Source organism: Oncorhynchus keta, unplaced genomic scaffold (genome assembly GCF_023373465.1).
Source record: "Oncorhynchus keta strain PuntledgeMale-10-30-2019 unplaced genomic scaffold, Oket_V2 Un_contig_26212_pilon_pilon, whole genome shotgun sequence".
Lineage (NCBI taxonomy): Eukaryota > Metazoa > Chordata > Actinopteri > Salmoniformes > Salmonidae > Oncorhynchus > Oncorhynchus keta.
In genome coordinates this window covers 61,159-80,166 of record NW_026284845.1, presented here as the reverse complement: position 1 = coordinate 80,166, position 19,008 = coordinate 61,159, and the positions used below count along the sequence as shown (strand labels likewise).

Genomic DNA, 19,008 nt, shown 5'->3' with positions numbered 1-19,008 from the left:
AGGAGATGATAAAGTTACAGCCCCGAGGAGAGATGATACAAAGTGGTACAGCCGAGGAGAGATGATACAGTGGCAATAGCCGAGGAGAGATGATAAATTTACAGCGAGGAGAGATAATAAAGTGGTACAGCGAGGAGATGATAAAGTGGTACAGCGAGAGAGATGATAAAGTGAAGTAACAGGAGGAGAGATGATAAAGTGGTACATGAGGAGAGATGATACAGTGGTACAGCCGCAGGAGAGATGATAAAGTGGCACAGCGAGGAGGATGATAAAGTGGTACAGCCGAGGAGATGATAAAACGAGGAGAGATGACACATAGAAAGTGGCGGCTAATGACGAGGAGAGACGATTAACAGTGGAACAAACGAGAAGATGATGAAGTGGTACAGCGAGGAGAGATGATACAGTGGTACAGCGAGGAGACGATAAAGTGGTCCTTGGAGAGATGATAAAGTGGTACAGCGAGGAGGAGATGATAAGTGGTACAGCGAGGAGATGATACAGTGGCAGGAGGAGGAGATGATGTAGTGGTACAGCGAGGAAGATGATAATGGGCGCTGTTTAGATGATACAGTGGTACAGCGAGGAGAGATGATAAGTATGGCACAGCGGGAGAGATGATACAGTGGTACAGCGGGAGAGATGATAAAGTGGTACAGCGGAGGAGATGATAAAGGGTACAGCGGAGGAGAGATGATAAAGTGGTACAGCTGAGGAGAGATGATAAAGTGGTACGCGAGGAGAGATGATACAGTGGTACAGCGAGGAGATGATAAAGTGGTACAGCGGGAGAGATGATAAAGTGGTACAGCCGAGGGGAGAGATGATAAAGTGGTACAGCAGGAGAGATGATAAAGTGGTACAGCGAGGAGAGATGATAAAGTGGTACAGCGAGGAGAGATGATAAGACAGCGAGGAGAGATGATAGCGTACAGCGGAGATGATAAAGTGGTACAGCGGGAGAGATGATAAAGTGGCGTACAGCGGAGAGATGATAAAGTGGTACAGCGGGAGAGGATGATAAAGTGGGCAGGAGAGACGATTAGCGGAGGAGAGACGATACAGTGGCGTACAGGAGAGATGATAAAGTGGCACAGCGGAGAGACGATACAGTGGTACAGCGAGGAGAGATGATACAGTGGTACAGCGAGAGAGATGATACAGTGGCACAGCGGAGAGATGATAAAGTGGTACAGCGAGGAGAGATGATAAAGTGGTACAGAGAGAGATGATAAAGTGGTACAGCGAGAGAGATGATAAAGTGGTACAGCGAGAGAGATGATAAAGTGGTACAGCGAGGAGAGATGATAAAAAATGGAGAGATGATAAAGTGGTACAGCGAGGAGAGATGATAAAGTGGTTCAGCGAGAGAGATGATTGCGGGAGGAATAATAAAGTGGGAGGAGAGATACAGTGGCGTCAGCGAGGAGATGATTAATAAGAGATGATACAGTGGCACAGCCGAGGAGACGATAAGTGGTAGCGAGAGAGATGATACAGTGGGACAGCGGAGAGATGATACAGTGGTACAGCCGAGGGAGATGATACAGTGGTACAGCGGAGATGATAAAGTGGCACAGCGGAGGATGATAAAGTGGCAATAAGCGAGGAGATGATAAAGTGGTACAGCGGAGAGATGATAAAGTGGGTACAGCGAGGAGAGATGATAAAGTGGTACAGCGAGGAGAGATGATAAAGTGGTACAGCGGGAGATGATAAAGTGGTAACAGCGGAGAGATGATAAAGTGGTACAGCGAGGAGATGATAAAGTGGTACAGCGGAGAGATGATACAGTGGCACAGCGGAGAGACGATAAAGTGGCACAGCGGGAGAGATGATAAAGTGGTACAGCGGAGAGATGATAAAGTGGTACAGCGAGGAGAGATGATAAAGTGGTACAGCGAGGAGATGATAGTGGCACAGCGGAGGAGAGATGACAAGTGGCACAACGAGGAGAGATGATAAAGTGGTACAGCGAGGAGAGATGATAAAGTGGTACAGAGGAGAGATGATAAAGGTACGGAGGAGAGATGATAAAGTGGTACAGCGAGGAGAGATGATAAAGTGGTACAGCGCAGGAGAGATGATACAGGAAAACAGGTTGAGGAGAGATGATACAGTGGTACAGCGAGGAGAGATGATAAAGTGGTACGGCGAGGAGAGATGATAAAGTGGTACGGCGAGGAGAGATGATAAAGTGGTACGGCGAGGAGAGATGATAAAGTGGTACGGCGAGGAGAGATGATAAAGTGGTACGGCGAGGAGAGATGATAAAGTGGTACGGCGAGGAGAGATGATAAAGTGGTACGGCGAGGAGAGATGATAAAGTGGTACGGCGAGGAGAGATGATAAAGTGGTACAGCGAGGAGATGATAAAGTGGTACAGCGAGGAGAGATGATAAAGTGGTACAGCGAGGAGATGATAAAGTGGTAAGGCGAGGAGAGATGATAAAGTGGTACAGCGAGGAGAGATGATACAGTGGTACAGCGAGGAGAGATGATAAAGTGGTACAGCGAGGAGAGATGATAAAGTGGTACAGCGAGGAGAGATGATAAAGTGGTACAGCGAGGAGAGATGATAAAGTGGTACAGCGAGGAGAGATGATAAGTGGTAACAGCGGAAGAGATGATAAAGTGGTACAGCGGAGAGATGATAAAGTGGTACAGCGAGGAGAGACGATAGTGGTACAGCGAGGAGATTGATAAAGTGGTACAGCGAGGAGAGATGATAAAGTGGTACGGCGGAGAGATGATAAGTGGTACAGCGGAGAGATGATAAAGTGGTACAGCGAGGAGATGATAAAGTGGTACAGCGAGGAGAGATGATAAAGTGGTACAGCGAGGAGAGATGATAAAGTGGTACAGCGAGGAGAGATGATAAAGTGGTAACAGCGAGGAGAGATGATAAAGTGGTACAGCGAGGAGAGATGATAAAGTGGTAAGGCGAGGAGAGATGATAAAGTGGTACAGCGAGGAGAGATGATAAAGTGGTACAGCGAGGAGAGATGATAAAGTGGTACAGCGAGAGAGATGATAAAGTGGTACAGCGAGGAGAGATGATAAAGTGGTACAGCGGAGAGATGATAAAGTGGTACAGCGAGGAGAGATGATAAAGTGGTACAGCGAGGAGAGATGATAAGTGGTACAGCGAGGAGAGAGATAAGTGGCACAGCGAGGAGAGATGATAAGTGGTACAGCGAGGAGAGATGATAAAGTGGTACAGCGAGGAGATGATAAAGTGGTACAGCGAGGAGAGATGATAAAGTGGTACAGCGAGGGAGAGATGATAAAGTGGCACGAGCGAGGAGAGATGATAAAGTGGTACAGCGAGGAGAGATGATAAGTGGTACAGCGAGGAGAGATGATAAAGTGGTACAGCGAGGAGAGATGATAAGTGGTACAGCGAGGAAGATGATAAAGTGGTATGATAAGTGGTACAGCGAGGAGAGATGATAAAGTGGTACAGCGAGGAGGATGATAAAGGGTACAGCGGAGAGATGATAAAGTGAAGTACTCTGAGGAGAGATGATAAAGTGGTACAGCGAGGAGAGATGATAAAGTGGTACAGCGAGGAGAGATGATAAAGTGGTACAGCGAGGAGATGATAAAGTGGTACAGCGAGGAGAGATGATAAAGTGGTACAGCGAGGAGAGATGATAAAGTGGTACAGCGAGGAGAGATGATAAAGTGGTACAGCCGCAGGAGAGATGATAAGTGGTACAGCGAGGAGAGATGATAAAGTGGTACACGAGTGAAGAAAACGCAGAAATGGATGAAAATGCTGAAAATAATGTTAGGATGAAGTTTGATTGAACAGTATAAAGCAATCAGAAGAAAAGCCCCGTTGAAACCACCTAGAATGTATTTGTTACACCCTCCTACGTATCTGCACTACTCATGAAGTATATTTAGAACTTTTATTAAAAAAAATATATACTGTCAAATACCATCGTACCGTCAAAATGTCCCTAGTTGGTGTCCCCTTCAACCCTTTCCCCCAGGTTGGCTGCGTGTCTCCAGCTATCAGGTGGCCAGGGAAATGGCTCTACAGTTAGTGCTGTCTCATCTACAGCCATTAAGTTGCCTGATGGGGATACTGTGGTGCAATCAACCGCTACATGCATGGAAGAGGGAGAGAGGGAAGGGCAAAAAAAAGAGGCGGAAATAACAGAAAATCAGCCACAAAGGCCCTCGTTCCCTCTCCCCTTTCTCTCTCAGACCCCACCACACCCGTCGTTCTGACACAACAGGAAGGACTGGTTACATAACCTTATTGCCTCTGCCTCTAGCCTCCATCTCTGACTGCCAACCTGGCCCTGGCTTCCTCCGTGCAGGCCAACAGTGGTGCGCACCACGGCCGGCTCCTCCGTGCAGGCTAACTGAGCATGCACCAACAGTGGTGCGCACCACGGCCGGCACCTCCGTGCAGGCCAACAGTGGTGCGCACCACGGCCGGCACTGCGCAGGCCAACAGTGGTGCGCACCACTGCCGGCTCCACCACGGCCGGCTCTCGGTGCAGGCCAACAGTGGTGCGCTCCATGGCTGGCTCCACCCACGGCCGGCTCCCTCCTCCGCAGGCCAACAGTGGTGCGCTCCATGGCCGCCAAGTTTGGGGCTTTTCTAGGGCATTGTAGATGAGCATAAGCATCTGTCTGTGGTTCCAAAGGGTCAAAGGTTGCATGTTCGAATCCAGTGATATAAAGTTGTTTTGTTTTAAGCCTATGCCAAACCTTAATCGTTACATGAACCATTCATGTTAACGCTAAACTCAACCTCAAACACATTGAAATTTGACGTTTGAGAAACATGGATGAACGTCTAATTCTGACGTGAGACTGTGAGAGCTTGTAGGGTGAACTACGGAGGCCCCTGAGGATCAGATCACACAGGGGAGAGGTGGTTGGTGTGGTAGGGGTGGTGTCCTAGACCTGCTCTATCCAGTCCTATTGATACAAAGAGGCCTGGAGGGGTGAAACAGTCTGGGACATGGAGATAATAATTTCTGCCTCTGCCTCTCCTCTGGGTTTTGCTACATATTGTAGGCCTTCAAACACAACTGAATGATATTATCATGCAATGTGTTTTATTAGTATTATAAACCCATTAACTATATGCACAATAGTAGTTTAACATTTAAAGAAACCATGTTGAATGTAATTTGAATAATCAAGTCATAATTGTAATAGCTGGAAAAGAAATACAACAAAACATTGAAGTAGTCAATGAGAACCGTATTTGCTGCAAAACAACTTAAACATCAGTATATGTTGTACAATGTTACCAACATTATATTCACAGATATACAATATTACCAACATTATGTTTAAACAATAAGGCCTGAGGTGTGGTATATGGAAAATATACCACTGCTATATTAATTCTAGGCTTACGACGCAACGTGGTATATAGCCATGGTATATTGGCAATATATCACAAACCCCCGAGGGTGCCTTATTGCTATCAACTGGTTACCAATGTAATTAGAGCAGTAAAATAAATGTTTGTCATACCCGCGGGTATACTGTCTGATATACCATGGCTGTCAGCCAATCATCATTCAGGGCTCGACCAACCCAGTTTATAATCACAGATATATACAACGTCTGCACGGTCACAGGTGGATATATATCATAGGTAGAAACCTATCAAATAATCTCTCATAACATGCTGTACTGTACATCCATATCAACGTGTGCGGATCTGACTCTCTCACTCTGTTTTCAACACCTTGTCCAAGATTTCTCCTTCTATTCTCCCTGTGGCATCTGTCTCTTCTGCTGAGTTCTTTGTCTGGCTAAACCTCCTTCTCCCCACCTCAGTGACCACAGATCCAGCAGTGGCCCCTATAGCTCCCCTATGGGCCCTCCAAAGAACACGCCCACCACCCCACCCAGCAGCGCACCTCCAGCCGTCAGCTTGGGGACCTTACTCGCTCCCGCCCCCACCTTCTCCCACACCGAGCGAAGGAGCGACGAATACCATGCAGGAGAGGACGAGAGCGAGGGAAGATTTTCCAATTCCAGGGCGCTCACACTCTTCTCCGCCTCCTCTCTCGTTCTCTCATTCTCCTCCTCATCTTCCTCTGTCTCTCTCAAGGGCTGCATGGAGTAGGAATGAAGCGCTTGTCTCTTCACCTCCTCTCCTCTTCCCCTCCTCTCCCCTCACTATCTCCTCCTGTCTCTGTCTCACCCTATCCTCCGCCTCCTGGAAGAGCGGACAGGAGAAACACTCTCCTCCTCCCTCTCTCACCGTCTGCTCCACCTTATCCAATAACTCCCCCACACTCCTCCTCTTCCTCTCCTCCTCGCCTTCTCCTCCGCTCCCTCTCTCCATCACATGATACCGATCCCCACATCGTTTAACCAACTCTAACAAATCTCTCCTCTGGCTGGAGATATACTTCTCCACTCCTTCCACTCCCACTTTCCCGCTCTCCTTCAACCGATCGGAGTGAGTGAAGAGGACCAGGGTGTGGGTCCGGACCGCCCCGGGACCAAAGACTTTCTCTAGGGCCCCTAGAGCCTGCAGCTCTGCCTGGGCTGGTTGGTCTACGGGGACACAGAGGATGAAGGCGTGGGGGCCAGGGGCCGAGAGGGCCACACAGGACGACAGCTGGGAACGGACCACATCGGGAGGGTGCTCGGAGCGGAACCAGTCTGGAGTGTCCACCACTGCCACCTGGAGGTTAGAGGGAGGATAAAGAGGAGGAGAAGAGGATTTGTTGAGGTCTGAAATTACTGGCATGTAGCTCGTCATTTGAGGTCACTACTATATTGATTTTACTGACGCAAAAGTTCAACTTGACCCCCCCCATTTACTGTGAAAGTGTTTACAGTCATTAACACTATAACATTCTTAGCCATAATACTTGATGGGTTTCAGTTTGAAACAAGTCAAACTGCAGACCTCAATAGAAGTCAATAGACCTCAATAGACCTCATATTATTCAATGATTAAGAAAATAGAAACCCAATAAAGCTGTAATAACGATTAAACAATCACTAACCCGTCTCCCGGCAACGAGGGCCCTGCTCTTCTGACAGTCCTGAGTGACGGCTGTGGTAATGTCTGGTCGAGACACAAACTCCTCCCGCCCCAGTATGATATTACCTGCTGCACTCTTCCCTGACCCTGACCTACCCAGCAGAACCACACGCAACTCTGACTGGGAGGAGGAGGAGGTGGTTGTCTTCTCTCCAATGCTGTTGATTCTGTGGCAGACTGACAAGGACAGACAGTATGTTTAGATCACTCCAAATCTGTTGATTCTGTGGCAGACTGACAAGGACAGGCAGTATGTTTAGATCACTCCAATGCTGTTGATTCTGTGGCAGACTGACAAGGACAGACAGTATGTTTAGATCACTCCAAAGCTGTTGATTCTGTGGCAGACTGACAAGGACAGACAGTATGTTTAGATCACTCCAAAGCTGTTGATTCTGTGGCAGACTGACAAGGACAGACAGTATGTTTAGATCACTCCAAAGCTGTTGATTCTGTGGCAGACTGACAAGGACAGACAGTATGTTTAGATCACTTCAATGCTGTTGATTCTGTGGCAGACTGACAAGGACAGACAGTATGTTTAGATCACTCCAAAGCTGTTGATTCTGTAGCAGACTGACAAGGACAGACAGTATGTTTAGATCACTCCAAAGCTGTTGATTCTGTGGCAGACTGACAATGACAGACAGTATGTTTAGATCACTCCAAAGCTGTTGATTCTGTGGCAGACTGACAAGGACAGACAGTATTTTTAGATCTTTCTCACATTCAGATGAAATGGGGGAAAAGTTAAAGAACACCATAATTGACATTGTTGTGTTACACTGAGAAGTATGTGACTTACAGGTATTAACAACTTTCTGGGCTGGTTTTGCTTCGATTTCGGACAGCTGTGAGAGTATATCGCCCTCTAGAGACAAAAAGATAGAATTACAACAGAGGAACACAGTCTAGTGAACAACCCTTCATTGCCACACATTACTTTCAGTGTCAAAGTAGTTTGTTTGAGCTTGGTTTGAGTAATGGACATATATATCCATACCGAAGTGTGACTAGTGGACAGTTTCCATACAAAATGGGTCTTTACCTTCAGTCAGATGGAAACTAGGGATCCTTGTGAACAGTGCTGGACCACCATTCTGGGGCTTTTTTGACTGCTGCTGTTGTGCTGGTGTTGATTGAAGACAGTTCACAGTCACTTTCTCTTCCATATCTTCCCCCTCTTCCCTTCTCCTCTCAATCTCTTCTTCTCTTTTCCTCTCCATCTCTTCCCTTTTCCTCTTGATCACTTCCCTCTCTTCCTCTCTTCTCCTCTCTATAACAGAGTTAGGTGTAACCTCTCTTTTCCTGTTTCCCCAATATCTGCGTGTCTCTGTGTTGGTGACGTGTCTAGATTCCAGTTCCCTCTCTCTCCCCCTCGCTTGTTCTTCCACCTTCTCCTTCAGTTCTCTCTCTCTCCCCCTCGCTTGTTCTTCCACCTTCTCCTTCAGTTCTCTCTCTCTCCCCCTCGCTTGTTCTTCCACCTTCTCCTTCAGTTCCCTCTCTCTCCCCCTCGCTTGTTCTTCCACCTTCTCCTTCAGTTCTCTCTCTCTCCCCCTCGCTTGTTCTTCCACCTTCTCCTTCAGTTCCCTCTCTCTCCCCCTCGCTTGTTCTTCCACCTTCTCCTTCAGTTCCCTCTCTCTCCCCCTCGCTTGTTCTTCCACCTTCTCCTTCAGTTCTCTCTCTCTCCCCCTCGCTTGTTCTTCCACCTTCTCCTTCAGTTCCCTCTCTCTCCCCTCGCTTGTTCTTCCACCTTCTCCTTCAGTTCTCTCTCTCTCCCCTCGCTTGTTCTTCCACCTTCTCCTTCAGTTCTCTCTCTCTCCCCCTCGCTTGTTCTTCCACCTTCTCCTTCAGTTCTCTCTCTCTCTCCCTCGCTTGTTCTTCCACCTTCTCCTTCAGTTCCCTCTCTCTCTTCCTTCTCTTCTCCATCTCATCTTTTCTTCTCTTCTCCCACTCTTCCTCTATTTTTCTCTCCATCTCTTCCTTCTCTTTCCTGCTCTTCCTTCTCTCATCCCTCTTTATCTTCTCCATCTCTTCCTTCCAGTTTTCCATCTCCTCACTCTCTTCCCCTCTCTTGATCTCTTCCCTCTCTTCCTCTCTTCTCCTCTCTATAGCAGAGTTAGGTGTAACCTCTCTTCTCTGGCTTCCACAATATCTGCGTGTCTCTGTGTTTGTGACGTGTCTAGATTCCAGCACAGTCTCTTTCTCCTCCACTTTGTACCTCTTCAGTTCCCTCTCTTTCTCCCTCCCTTGTTCTTCCACCTTCTCCTTCAGTTCCCTCTCTCTCCCCCTCCCTTGTTCTTCCACCTTCTCCTTCAGTTCCCTCTCTCTCCCCCTCGCTTGTTCTTCCACCTTCTCCTTCAGTTCCCTCTCTCTCCCCCTCCCTTGTTCTTCCACCTTCTCCTTCAGTTCCCTCTCTCTCTCCCTCCCTTGTTCTTCCACCTTCTCCTTCAGTTCCCTCTCTCTCTCCCTCCCTTGTTCTTCCATCTCTCTCTGCAGGGTGTTTTGTCGTATGTAGCATCCTCTGTTATTTTGTACCATGTCCTCCACCTGAAATAAAGCACAGTGCCTCAAATATACAATACCAACAGGGTGGTTATACGTATTTGCAACATTCCGTGGACATAGTAATAAAGTATTTGAAAGTGATGTGTCAATAAAGTGATTTGTCAATAAAGTGATGTGTCAATAAAGTGATGTGTCAATAAAGTGATGTGTCAATAAAGTGGGTGGGTCCTACAAGTTGACAGAAGAAGCACATACAGGCACTACATCAATTGGATCCACTGTCATCACTATCATTATAAGATGGAAGGGTTGTCATGGTTACCTTCTCCAGCAGCTCCCTGACCTGCTCCCTGTCCTGCGGTCGGCGGTTGTTGAGGACGTGGTATTGGCCCCCACACCTGTCAATCACCTCCCTGAGCCCAGGGTCCTCTCCCTCCAGGTACTGCCCCGCCCCCTGGCCCATCAGGTAGTCTCCACAGGTGAACAGCACCAGGGTGTGTTTCAACACCCCCTCCCCAAACACCTCTTCCAGCTCAGCGGGCACTCTGTGCTCCACCTGGATCAATTAAAACGATGCAAATACATGGTATTCATAAGCACAATGTGCATCATGAAGTCAAACAAAAGGAAATAACACAGAGACTGTTCAGGACTCACAACACCGTAGTAAAACTACATGACAAAACACCAGAGACGCAATAACAAAGAAACATAGAACTTCTCTGAACGATTAGAGAATTATTAGACCCACCTCTGTGAACTGGCCGACAGGAACCAGCAGCAGGAAGGCGTGTGGCCCCGGGGCAGCCAGCTCAAGTACCCTCTCTGTCTCCTTCCTCACCCCAGCCTCCATGTGGCCCCCGCTCCAGTACCAGCGAGGGGCCTCCACCACGGTCAACCTCCGGCCCTCGGAGGCCCCAGGCCTCAGCTGGCAAAGCCTGGGGGAAGAACCAGAGGAGGAAGGAGAGCCGGAGGAGGACTGGCCCAGGAGGGTGTCTCCTGACAGGGTCTTGCCACAGCCGATGGTCCCGAGGAGGACCAGGCGGAGCTCTGGCTCTGGAGTTCTGGCATGGCTGCCGGGGAGGACGTCAGTCATAGCTGAAAGAGAGAGAGATTAGTTACAGATACTGAAGAGGTATTACTTACAGTACTTACAGCTCAATGGTCAAGATGATGTTCATTCGTGTGAATAAATGACTTTGTTCTCCATACCACTAGTTATCAGCGTGGGAATAACAAGGGCGTGTGTCTTTGTGTGTAGCCGCAGGCTTCTCTCTCACACCCAGTCTGTCTAACTGCCATGATTAACACACCTGAAAGTTCAACTGGAAATGTGGGCTGGGTTGCCTCTTGTCTTATCATCTAACCTGGGTCAGTCATCCTGTGGCAATTATCATTCAAAAGATAACCCAGAAGAGGTGTTACAAATAAATGCTTACTGTCAGTGAATACCTTTGAAGCAGTGTGTCTGGTGTGTGTGTATCTATCTTTCAATTGGAATGTGTGTATCAGAGATGCAAAGATTCAAGTTACAGGTGAGGTATTGTCTGTGTTCACTGATCTGCCTGTGTAGTGTCAAACCAAATGTTCTCCCCATCTCTCTTTCATTGTGTGTGCATGCATCATGTGCACAGGTGACCAATTTCCAGCCACATTCCCCACACGCCTGCCAGGCCTGTCCCAACGACATACCCCTGCCAGGCCATCCAACTACATTCTGTTCAGAACAGCGTGTGGGTAATACTCAAACACACACATGTACACTGCAAGCTCACAGCACCAGAACATAAAAACCGCACAAACAGTACGACATATACAGCATATGTAGATCTACTTCAGTTAGACACGCCCTGACAACCTGTTGTTTATGTCCCGTGTTCCTAACCACAGACGACCATGTCCTGTGAACTCTTAACACTCCTGTTCTCCTATAGCAGGGAAACTGGACCAGACCTGATGCTGTGCATTATGATCCAGTTTAAACAACCATATCGTTTTTACTGCCTAAGCACATGGCAGGGTGGCATTGCATCAGGGGTTGAGGTCAAATGAAGACCTCCCGCGAGGTGTGGAGAAACAGTACTTGTAGCAACAGCTTCCTTTCACAGGCGTCTTCGATTTAGATTAGATCATGTGAAATATGAAGAAATTCAAGGCTTTTAAATACCTTACAGTCTATGATATGTTCCGTTTTAAGAACCCTCCTGGCTGGACATACACGGTACACACATCAACCACCTAAATCTACTGAGGTATCCCCCCTTACCCAGGTAGGAGTTTGTTGGAACGGGTTGCTGGGTTTTCTGTCTGTATCCCTGTGTCTTCTCCTTCCTTCTCTCAGATGAACCCCGTCGCTCTGAACCGGCTTGTCTCCTGTGTGCAACCCTCCTCACCTCTATCAGTCTGTTATGGCAACACCTATCCTTCCTCATCAACCTCTAAATACAGCCAAACTATATGGATTAAGGAGTGTCGGTATTAGGGAGTCACCGGTCTACCTAGTACACCCTCCCTTTCTCGCGCACGCTGAAACACACCAACATTCTGGCTCTATTGTTTAGAGGCCACCAGGTATTTCTCCGTGGAGAGGCTGAGTGGTAAACAGACACTCACGCCAAACGTTCACCACAGCCAATGAGGGGTACATGGGTGGCGATGGCCTACGCTGAAGAGAGTGGGTACCAATCTAGAGTACCAGTCAAAAGTTTGGACACCTTCTCATTTAAGAGTTTTCTTTATTTTTACTATTTTCTACAATGTAGAATAATAGTGGACATCAAAACCACCAAATAACACATACAGAATCATGTAGTAACCAAAAAAATGTTTAACAGATCAAAACATATAGCCACCCTTTGCCTTGATGACAGCTTTGCACTCTTGGCATTCTCAACCGGCTTCATGAGGAATTCCAACAGTCTTGAAGGAGTTCCCACATATGCTGAGCATTTGTTGTCTGCTTTTTCTTCACTCTGCATTCCAAACCATCTCAGTTGGTTTGAGGTTGGGGTGTTTGTGGAGGTCAGGTCATCTGATGCAGCACTCCATCACTCACCTTCTAGGTCAAATAGCCCTTAAACAGCCTGGAGATGTGTTCACGGTCATTGTCCTGTTGCTTCACGGTGGGAACCACACATGCAGAGATCATCCGTTCACTAACCCTGCGTCTCACAAAGATACATGGAGGTTGGAACCAAAAATCTCAAAGTTGGACTCATCAGACCAAAGGAAACATTTCCACCGGTCTAATGTCCATTGGTCGTGTTTCTTGGTCCAAGCAAGTCTCCTCTTCTTATTGGTGTCCTTTAGTAGTGGTTTCTTTGCAGCAATTCAACCATGAAGGCCTGATTAACAGTCTACTCTAAACAGTTGATGTTATGCTGTGTCTGTTACTTGAACTCTGAAATATTTATTTGCACTGCAGTTTCTGAGGCTGGTAATCTAATGAACTTATCCTCTGCAGCAGAGGTAACTCTGGGTCTTCCTTTCCCTGTGGCGGTCCTCGAGAGCCAGTTTCATCACAGCACTTGGTTTTTGCAACTTGCACTTGAAGAAACTTTTCAAAGTTGTTGAAATGTTCCCGATTGACTGACCTTGTCTTAAAGTAGTGGCGGACTGTCGTTCTCTATGCTTATATAGGGCTGTTCTTGCCATAATATGGACTTGGTCTGTCTTCCAGTACCATCCCTAACTTGTCACAACACAAACGGATTGCCTCAAAGGCATTAAGTAAAGAACTTCCAGAAATGACTTTTAACAGGGCAGGTAAGGGTGCGGCTGGAGGTTCTTTACAAGTCCACCATCAGATTTGTCACCAATGCTCCTTATAGGACACATCACTCTCTATACTCCTCTGTAAACTGGCATTCATCTCTGTATACCCGTCGCAAGACCCACTGGCTGATGCTTATTTATAAAACCCTCTTAGGCCTCACTCCCCCCATCTGAGATATCTACTGCAGCCCTCATCCTCCATACAACATCCGTTCTGCCAGTCACATTCTGTTAATCAAGGCAAAGGTGGATACCTTTTGAAGAATCTCAAATATAAAATATATTTTGACTTAAACTTTTTTTAGTTACGACATGTTTCCATGTGTTATTTCAGTTTAGTGTTCACTATTATTCCAGTGTAGAAAATAGTAAAAGTAAAGAAAAGGCCAGGAATGAGTCCAAACGTTTGACTGGTACTGTATATGTGATGGGACATTACGAGCTAGATTAGTTCTACGGGTGTGGTTGAATATCTGTACAGCAGGACGCACCGTTTTGGAATGTTAACAGAAATAGGCTACGTAGAACAAACATGCCTCTTTGACATGTAGAACCAGGAATCACATTGGCTCTATTCATGGCACTTCTAGTCGATCTGCAACGTTCAACAACTTCTGGCAAATGAACGTGGCCCTGGAAAATTATACCCAAGTAGCAAGATACCCACTGCAGTGTTTTACAGTTCTAGAACCAAACCCACTGCAGTGTTTTTACAGTTCTAGAACCAAACCCACTGCAGTGTTTTACAGTTCTAGAACCAAACCCACTGCAGTGTTTTACAGTTCTAGAACCAAACCCCTGCAGTGTTTTACAGTTCTAGAACCAAACCCACTGCAGTGTTTTTTTTTTACAGTTGTAGAACCAACCCACTGCAGTGTTTTACAGTTGTAACCCCCACTGCAGTGTTTTACAGTTCTAGAACCAAACCACTGCAGTGTTTTTCAGTTCTAGAACCAACCCACTGCAGTGTTTTACAGTTGTAGAACCAAACCCACTGCAGTGTTTTTCAGTTCTAGAACCAAAACCCACTTGCAGTGTTTTACAGTTCTAGAACCAAAACCCACTGCAGTGTTTTTCAGTTGTAGAACAAAATCACTGTTCTAGAACCAAACCCACTGCAGTGTTTTACAGTTCTAGAACCAAACCACTGCAGTGTTTTCAGTTGTAGAACCAAACCCTGCAGTGTTTTACAGTTCTAGAACAAACCCACTGCAGTGTTTTACAGTTCTAGAACCAAACCCACTGCAGTGTTTTCAGTTTTAGAACCAAAACCCACTGCAGTTCTAGAACCAAACTCACTGCAGTGTGTTTACAGTTCTAAACCAAACCCACTGCAGTGTTTTTACAGTTCTAGAACCAAACCCACTGCAGTGTTTCAGTTCTAGAACCAAACCCACTGCAGTGTTTTACAGTTCTAGAACCAAACCCACTGCAGTGTTTTACAGTTCTAGAACCAAACCCACTGCAGTGTTTTACAGTTCTAGAACCAAACCCACTGCAGTGTTTTACAGTTCTAGAACCAAACCCACTGCAGTGTTTTACAGTTCTAGTGTTTTACAGTTCTAGAACCAAACCCACTGCAGTGTTTTACAGTTCTAGAACCAAACCCACAGTGTTTTTCAGTTCTAGAACCAAAACCCACTGCAGTGTTTTACCAAACCAAACCCACTGCAGTGTTTTACAGTTCTAGAACCAAACCCACTGCAGTGTTTTACAGTTCTAGAACCAAACCCACTGCAGTGTTTTACAGTTCTAGAACCAAAAAACCACTGCAGTGTTTTTCGGTTCTAGAACCAAACCCACTGCAGTGTTTTTCAGTTCTAGAACCAAACCCACTGCAGTGTTTTACAGTTCTAGAACCAAACCCACTGCAGTGTTTTACAGTTCTAGAACCAAACCCACTGCAGTGTTTTCAGTTCTAGAAACCAAACCCACTGCAGTGTTTTCAATTCTAGAACCAAACCCCTGCAGTGTTTTTCAGTTCTAGAACCAAACCCCTGCAGTGTTTTACAGTTCTAGAACCAAACCCACTGCAGTGTTTTAAAGTTCTAGAACCAGAAGAAGCACTCTGGCGCCTCCGGTATTGTCTGACATCCTGTCAGTCTAAAAACATGTGGCTGTTGTGAGAACAGACACTGACAGTCTAAACATGTGGCTGTTGTGAGAACAGACACTGACAGTCTAAAAACATGTGGCTGTTGTGAGAACAGACACTGACAGTCTAAAAACATGTGGCTGTTGTGAGAACAGACACTGACAGTCTAAAAACATGTGGCTGTTGTGAGAACAGACACTGACAGTCTAAAAACATGTGGCTGTTGTGAGAACAGACACTGACAGTCTAAAAACATGTGGCTGTTGTGAGAACAGACACTGACAGTCTTACGTGATGAGTCAGAGCTCAACAAGTGGAAATGATTATCTTAAATAGTCAAAGTATTTCATCTGGAACAATAATCCATGAACCATTGATTAGAAGCTCTTGCCAAGTTGGATAAATATCAAAACGAGTGCATGAACAAAACACGTTTTAATTGAACAAATGAAACTAAACAAATGGTTTATCTTTCAAATTCAATATGAACCCAGATAACTTTGGAGGTAAAGTAGAGCGGGACGTGCAGATTGGGACGTTCGCTTAAAAGCCCCTCTTAAAACAAACGGCTTACTTATCCCCCATCCCTTCAAAAGGCCCCAAACAGACAGGAAGGAACATCTTCAAAGTATGACAACGTCCTGTTTGCCCTGGTTAAGGCTCTTCTCCTCATCAGACAGACTTCACAAACCAGGCATCACATAGGCAATGTTGTCCAGAGTCTCTGCCTAGAAGAAAGATGGGGATAATAGAAGTTGGTGGTGAGGGTCCTAATCATTTGACAGCTACTGAATGTGTGTATGTGTGTGTGTGTGTGTGTGTGTGTGTGTGTGTGTGTGTGTAAGCCTCACCAGTGTGTGTGAGTGAGTGTGTGTGTGTGTGTGTGTGTGTGTGTGTGTGTGTGTGTGTGTGTGTGTGTGTGTGTGTGTGTGTGTGTGTGTGTGTTTCCTCACCAGTGTGTGTGTGTGTGTGTGTGTGTGTGTGTGTGTGTGTGTGTGTGTGTGTGTAAGCCTCACCAGTGTGTGTGAGTGTGAAGGGCAGCTGCGTAGCTCGGGGACCAGAGAGGTGAGACAGGCCAGGGGAGCCAGGGCACACAGTAGAGAGTCCAGTAACACAGACAGACTACCTGACACTGCCATCATCTCCTAGAGAGATACAGAAAGAGACACCGACAGGGAAAGAGACAGAAATAAAGGGAGGGTCAGGGCCAAAGAGAGCGAGATTCATCAAACTATCAGCAACTTCAATCAAACAATGTTATCATGACATGTCTGTATTCAGTAGCCTTTCAGTGTTATGACAATCAAACAATGTTATCATGACATGTCCGTATTCAGTAGCCTTTCAGTGTTATGACAATCAAACAATGTTGTCATGACATGTCCGTATTCAGTAGCCTTTCAGTGTGAGGACAATGAAACAATGTTATCATGACATGTCCGTATTCAGTAGCCTTTCAGTGTGAGGACAATGAAACAATGTTATCATGACATGTCCGTATTCAGTAGCCTTTCAGTGTGAGGACAATGAAACAATGTTATCATGACATGTCCGTATTCAGTAGCCTTTCAGTGTGAGGACAATGAAACCAACAGTGTTCAACCAGCCCACCTTAGTTCCCTGAAGCCGGTGGCCAATGTGAGACAGCGATTCCCCCAGCAGCTGTAGGTGGGCCGCTGCGTTCACTGGGTCTACCTCAGGCCCTGTCAACATGGGTGAGTCTGTGGTATCAGGGGTCATGAGACTGCAACTAGCTGTAGAGGCCTCCGCTCTTATCTCGTTCTGCTGGTCGTCCATGTACATCCAGAACGAAGGCATGGTAGACTCCTCCCTACTCTGGGAGAGGGGGGATGAGTAAGAAGCAGAAAAGAAGATCAGTGGAAGGAAACTTACCAAGCACTGCCCTCTGCTGTCCATTTTACACAATAACACCTGGAAGCTGTTCTTTTAGACACAGATCTAGGATCAGTACACCCTCCCTATATCCTTAACATTAATCACTAGTGGGGAAATGCTAGACATAATTTAGATCAGTGTCTAGAGGGCAACTTGGTCTTCCTCTTACTAACCATCTCCAGAAAGAGGCCTTAGTCCCCAGGTGAATCTCAATTCCTCTCTCCTTGACTCCTTCTTAAACCTCATTAGAGGAGAATGTCTGAGGCTGCAAGGAATCAAGGACATAAAATGGAGACTCACCCCCACCTATTCACTCACTTCCTCAAATCTCTCCCCTTCTGTCAACCATTCGTCTGGTGATTCACAGGTCTGGTGGTCGTACTGGTGATGGGAGAGAACATACAACTCCGGTCCTGCACTGCCATTGGTCCAACTGTGGGGGTGGGTGTGGTCACCTGTAAAGAGTACGGAACAGATGCAGCACCTATGAGATTGAGACAAAATTACAGGAGATGTGCGTCCCAATGGTACCCTATTCCTTACATAGTGCACTAGTTCTGACCATGGTCAAAAGTAGTGCACTATGTAGGAACAGGGTGCCATTGCTCCAAATTTCATAGTCACGCTCACGATGTATTCGCGTTCCAAACCTGAATGTCTCCTCTTCTTCTTGTATGACTTCTTGCATTTGCGTTCTTTGACAACAAGTTGTTCCTCATCCGCCACTAGGTCATCATCCTCATCCTCATCTCTCAGGAAATCTTTGTAGGATCTTTTCTTCTCTCTCTGACTGCGACTGGTCACAAGGCCCACCTCTCCCTCCATTTTCTACACCTGGGAAAGAGAGGCAGTAATATAGACATTAAAATCGATGCACATAACATGATACAATGTATAGGTTCAAATATACTGAATAGGCTAAAGAAGCTGCTTGGGCACACTGGCAAGAATATGCATTTGAACCTGCTAACAGGTGCATTCTACCACCTCTAAACAAACACTCTGCCTACCTGCTCCGCACAAATGTAAACGCAGTACGGAGGTGGCTCTGTTGCTCAACCACTCGCGGTAATTTCGATTATGAAATAGCTATGTGTTTTTCAACAACGAATTGGTAGCTGAACAGGAGAGCTCCGTTTTGGCTTTCCGATGTGTCGACAAAGAACTGACGGACCATCTCCAAACTTCACCCACCGCTTGTCGCCATCTTTGAAGAGTTCAAAGTTTGCTGCGCTCACAAGCGCAGGATAACGCACCCCGTGGGTGAAGGCGCATGGTTTACGTAACATGAGACATTGGCCTACACTTTTCAAAGAGTAACAAAATCAGTATTATTTGTGAAAGTATTATTTTCAAAACATTGCAATGTATGTTACAATTTTGCCGTGTGATTAAATGCATATGTTTTTACTCACAGACTGTCAGGCTAGCTTATTCTACTCAATTTATCGTTAAATCGTTGCTCCATAATTTCCTGAATTTGAAGTCTCCTTCGCTGGTGGGATGATTTCAACACCATTGGAATGCGAGTCCCTGCTGATACAAATTCCGCGGACTCATGTTTAGGAAATGGTCGAATCGTTCTCACACCATTTGCTCCCCCTTCCCTCACGTCCACATAGTCGCTGAATCACGGTAAGCGTTCAAAGCAATATTCTTATCGCTGACTGCTTCCGCATGAAAATCA

General features: G+C 46.4%; 2 protein-coding genes across 3 annotated transcripts; both read right to left on the bottom strand.

Moving 5' to 3' along the window:
- Positions 1-4,217: 4,217 nt before the first annotated feature.
- On the bottom strand, positions 4,218-11,126 carry LOC127922541 (GTPase IMAP family member 8-like). Its single transcript, XM_052506389.1, has 9 exons — positions 10,769-11,126; positions 10,308-10,654; positions 9,879-10,112; positions 9,446-9,598; positions 8,097-8,442; positions 7,854-7,919; positions 7,011-7,225; positions 6,162-6,682; positions 4,218-4,656 (listed from the first exon to the last, which is right to left on the bottom strand). The coding sequence occupies exons 2-9, from the start codon at positions 10,650-10,652 to the stop codon at positions 4,218-4,220; spliced, it is 2,319 nt and encodes a 772-aa protein (XP_052362349.1). The 5' UTR covers positions 10,653-10,654; positions 10,769-11,126.
- Positions 11,127-15,841: 4,715 nt separating this feature from the next.
- LOC118375207 (HMG domain-containing protein 4-like) lies at positions 15,842-18,967 on the bottom strand. 2 transcript variants are annotated; one of them, XM_052506398.1, is made up of 6 exons: positions 18,737-18,967; positions 17,972-18,155; positions 17,640-17,776; positions 17,037-17,261; positions 16,442-16,570; positions 15,842-16,153 (listed from the first exon to the last, which is right to left on the bottom strand). In XM_052506398.1, the coding sequence occupies exons 2-6, from the start codon at positions 18,144-18,146 to the stop codon at positions 16,109-16,111; spliced, it is 711 nt and encodes a 236-aa protein (XP_052362358.1). In that variant the 5' UTR covers positions 18,147-18,155; positions 18,737-18,967; the 3' UTR covers positions 15,842-16,108. The 2 variants fall into 2 exon arrangements, with proteins under 2 accessions (XP_052362358.1, XP_052362357.1); XM_052506397.1 differs by lacking the exon at positions 18,737-18,967 and adding an exon at positions 18,332-18,567.
- Between the last annotated feature and the right edge of the window lie 41 nt (positions 18,968-19,008).

Coding starts and splice junctions, on each gene's coding strand:
- LOC127922541 (XM_052506389.1), bottom strand. CDS start 10,652: ATGACTGACGTCCTCCCCGGCAGCCATGCCAGAACTCCAGAGCCAGAG. Junction 9,599..9,878: donor TCAGGGAGCTGCTGGAGAAG/GTAACCATGACA, acceptor GCTTTATTTCAG/GTGGAGGACATGGTACAAAA. Junction 6,683..7,010: donor CCCTCGTTGCCGGGAGACGG/GTTAGTGATTGT, acceptor TCTAACCTCCAG/GTGGCAGTGGTGGACACTCC.
- LOC118375207 (XM_052506398.1), bottom strand. CDS start 18,146: ATGGAGGGAGAGGTGGGCCTTGTGACCAGTCGCAGTCAGAGAGAGAAG. Junction 16,571..17,036: donor ACCGGCTTCAGGGAACTAAG/GTGGGCTGGTTG, acceptor GTATCTCTCTAG/GAGATGATGGCAGTGTCAGG. Junction 16,154..16,441: donor CTTCACACTCACACACACTG/GTGAGGCTTACA, acceptor TCTTTCTTCTAG/GCAGAGACTCTGGACAACAT.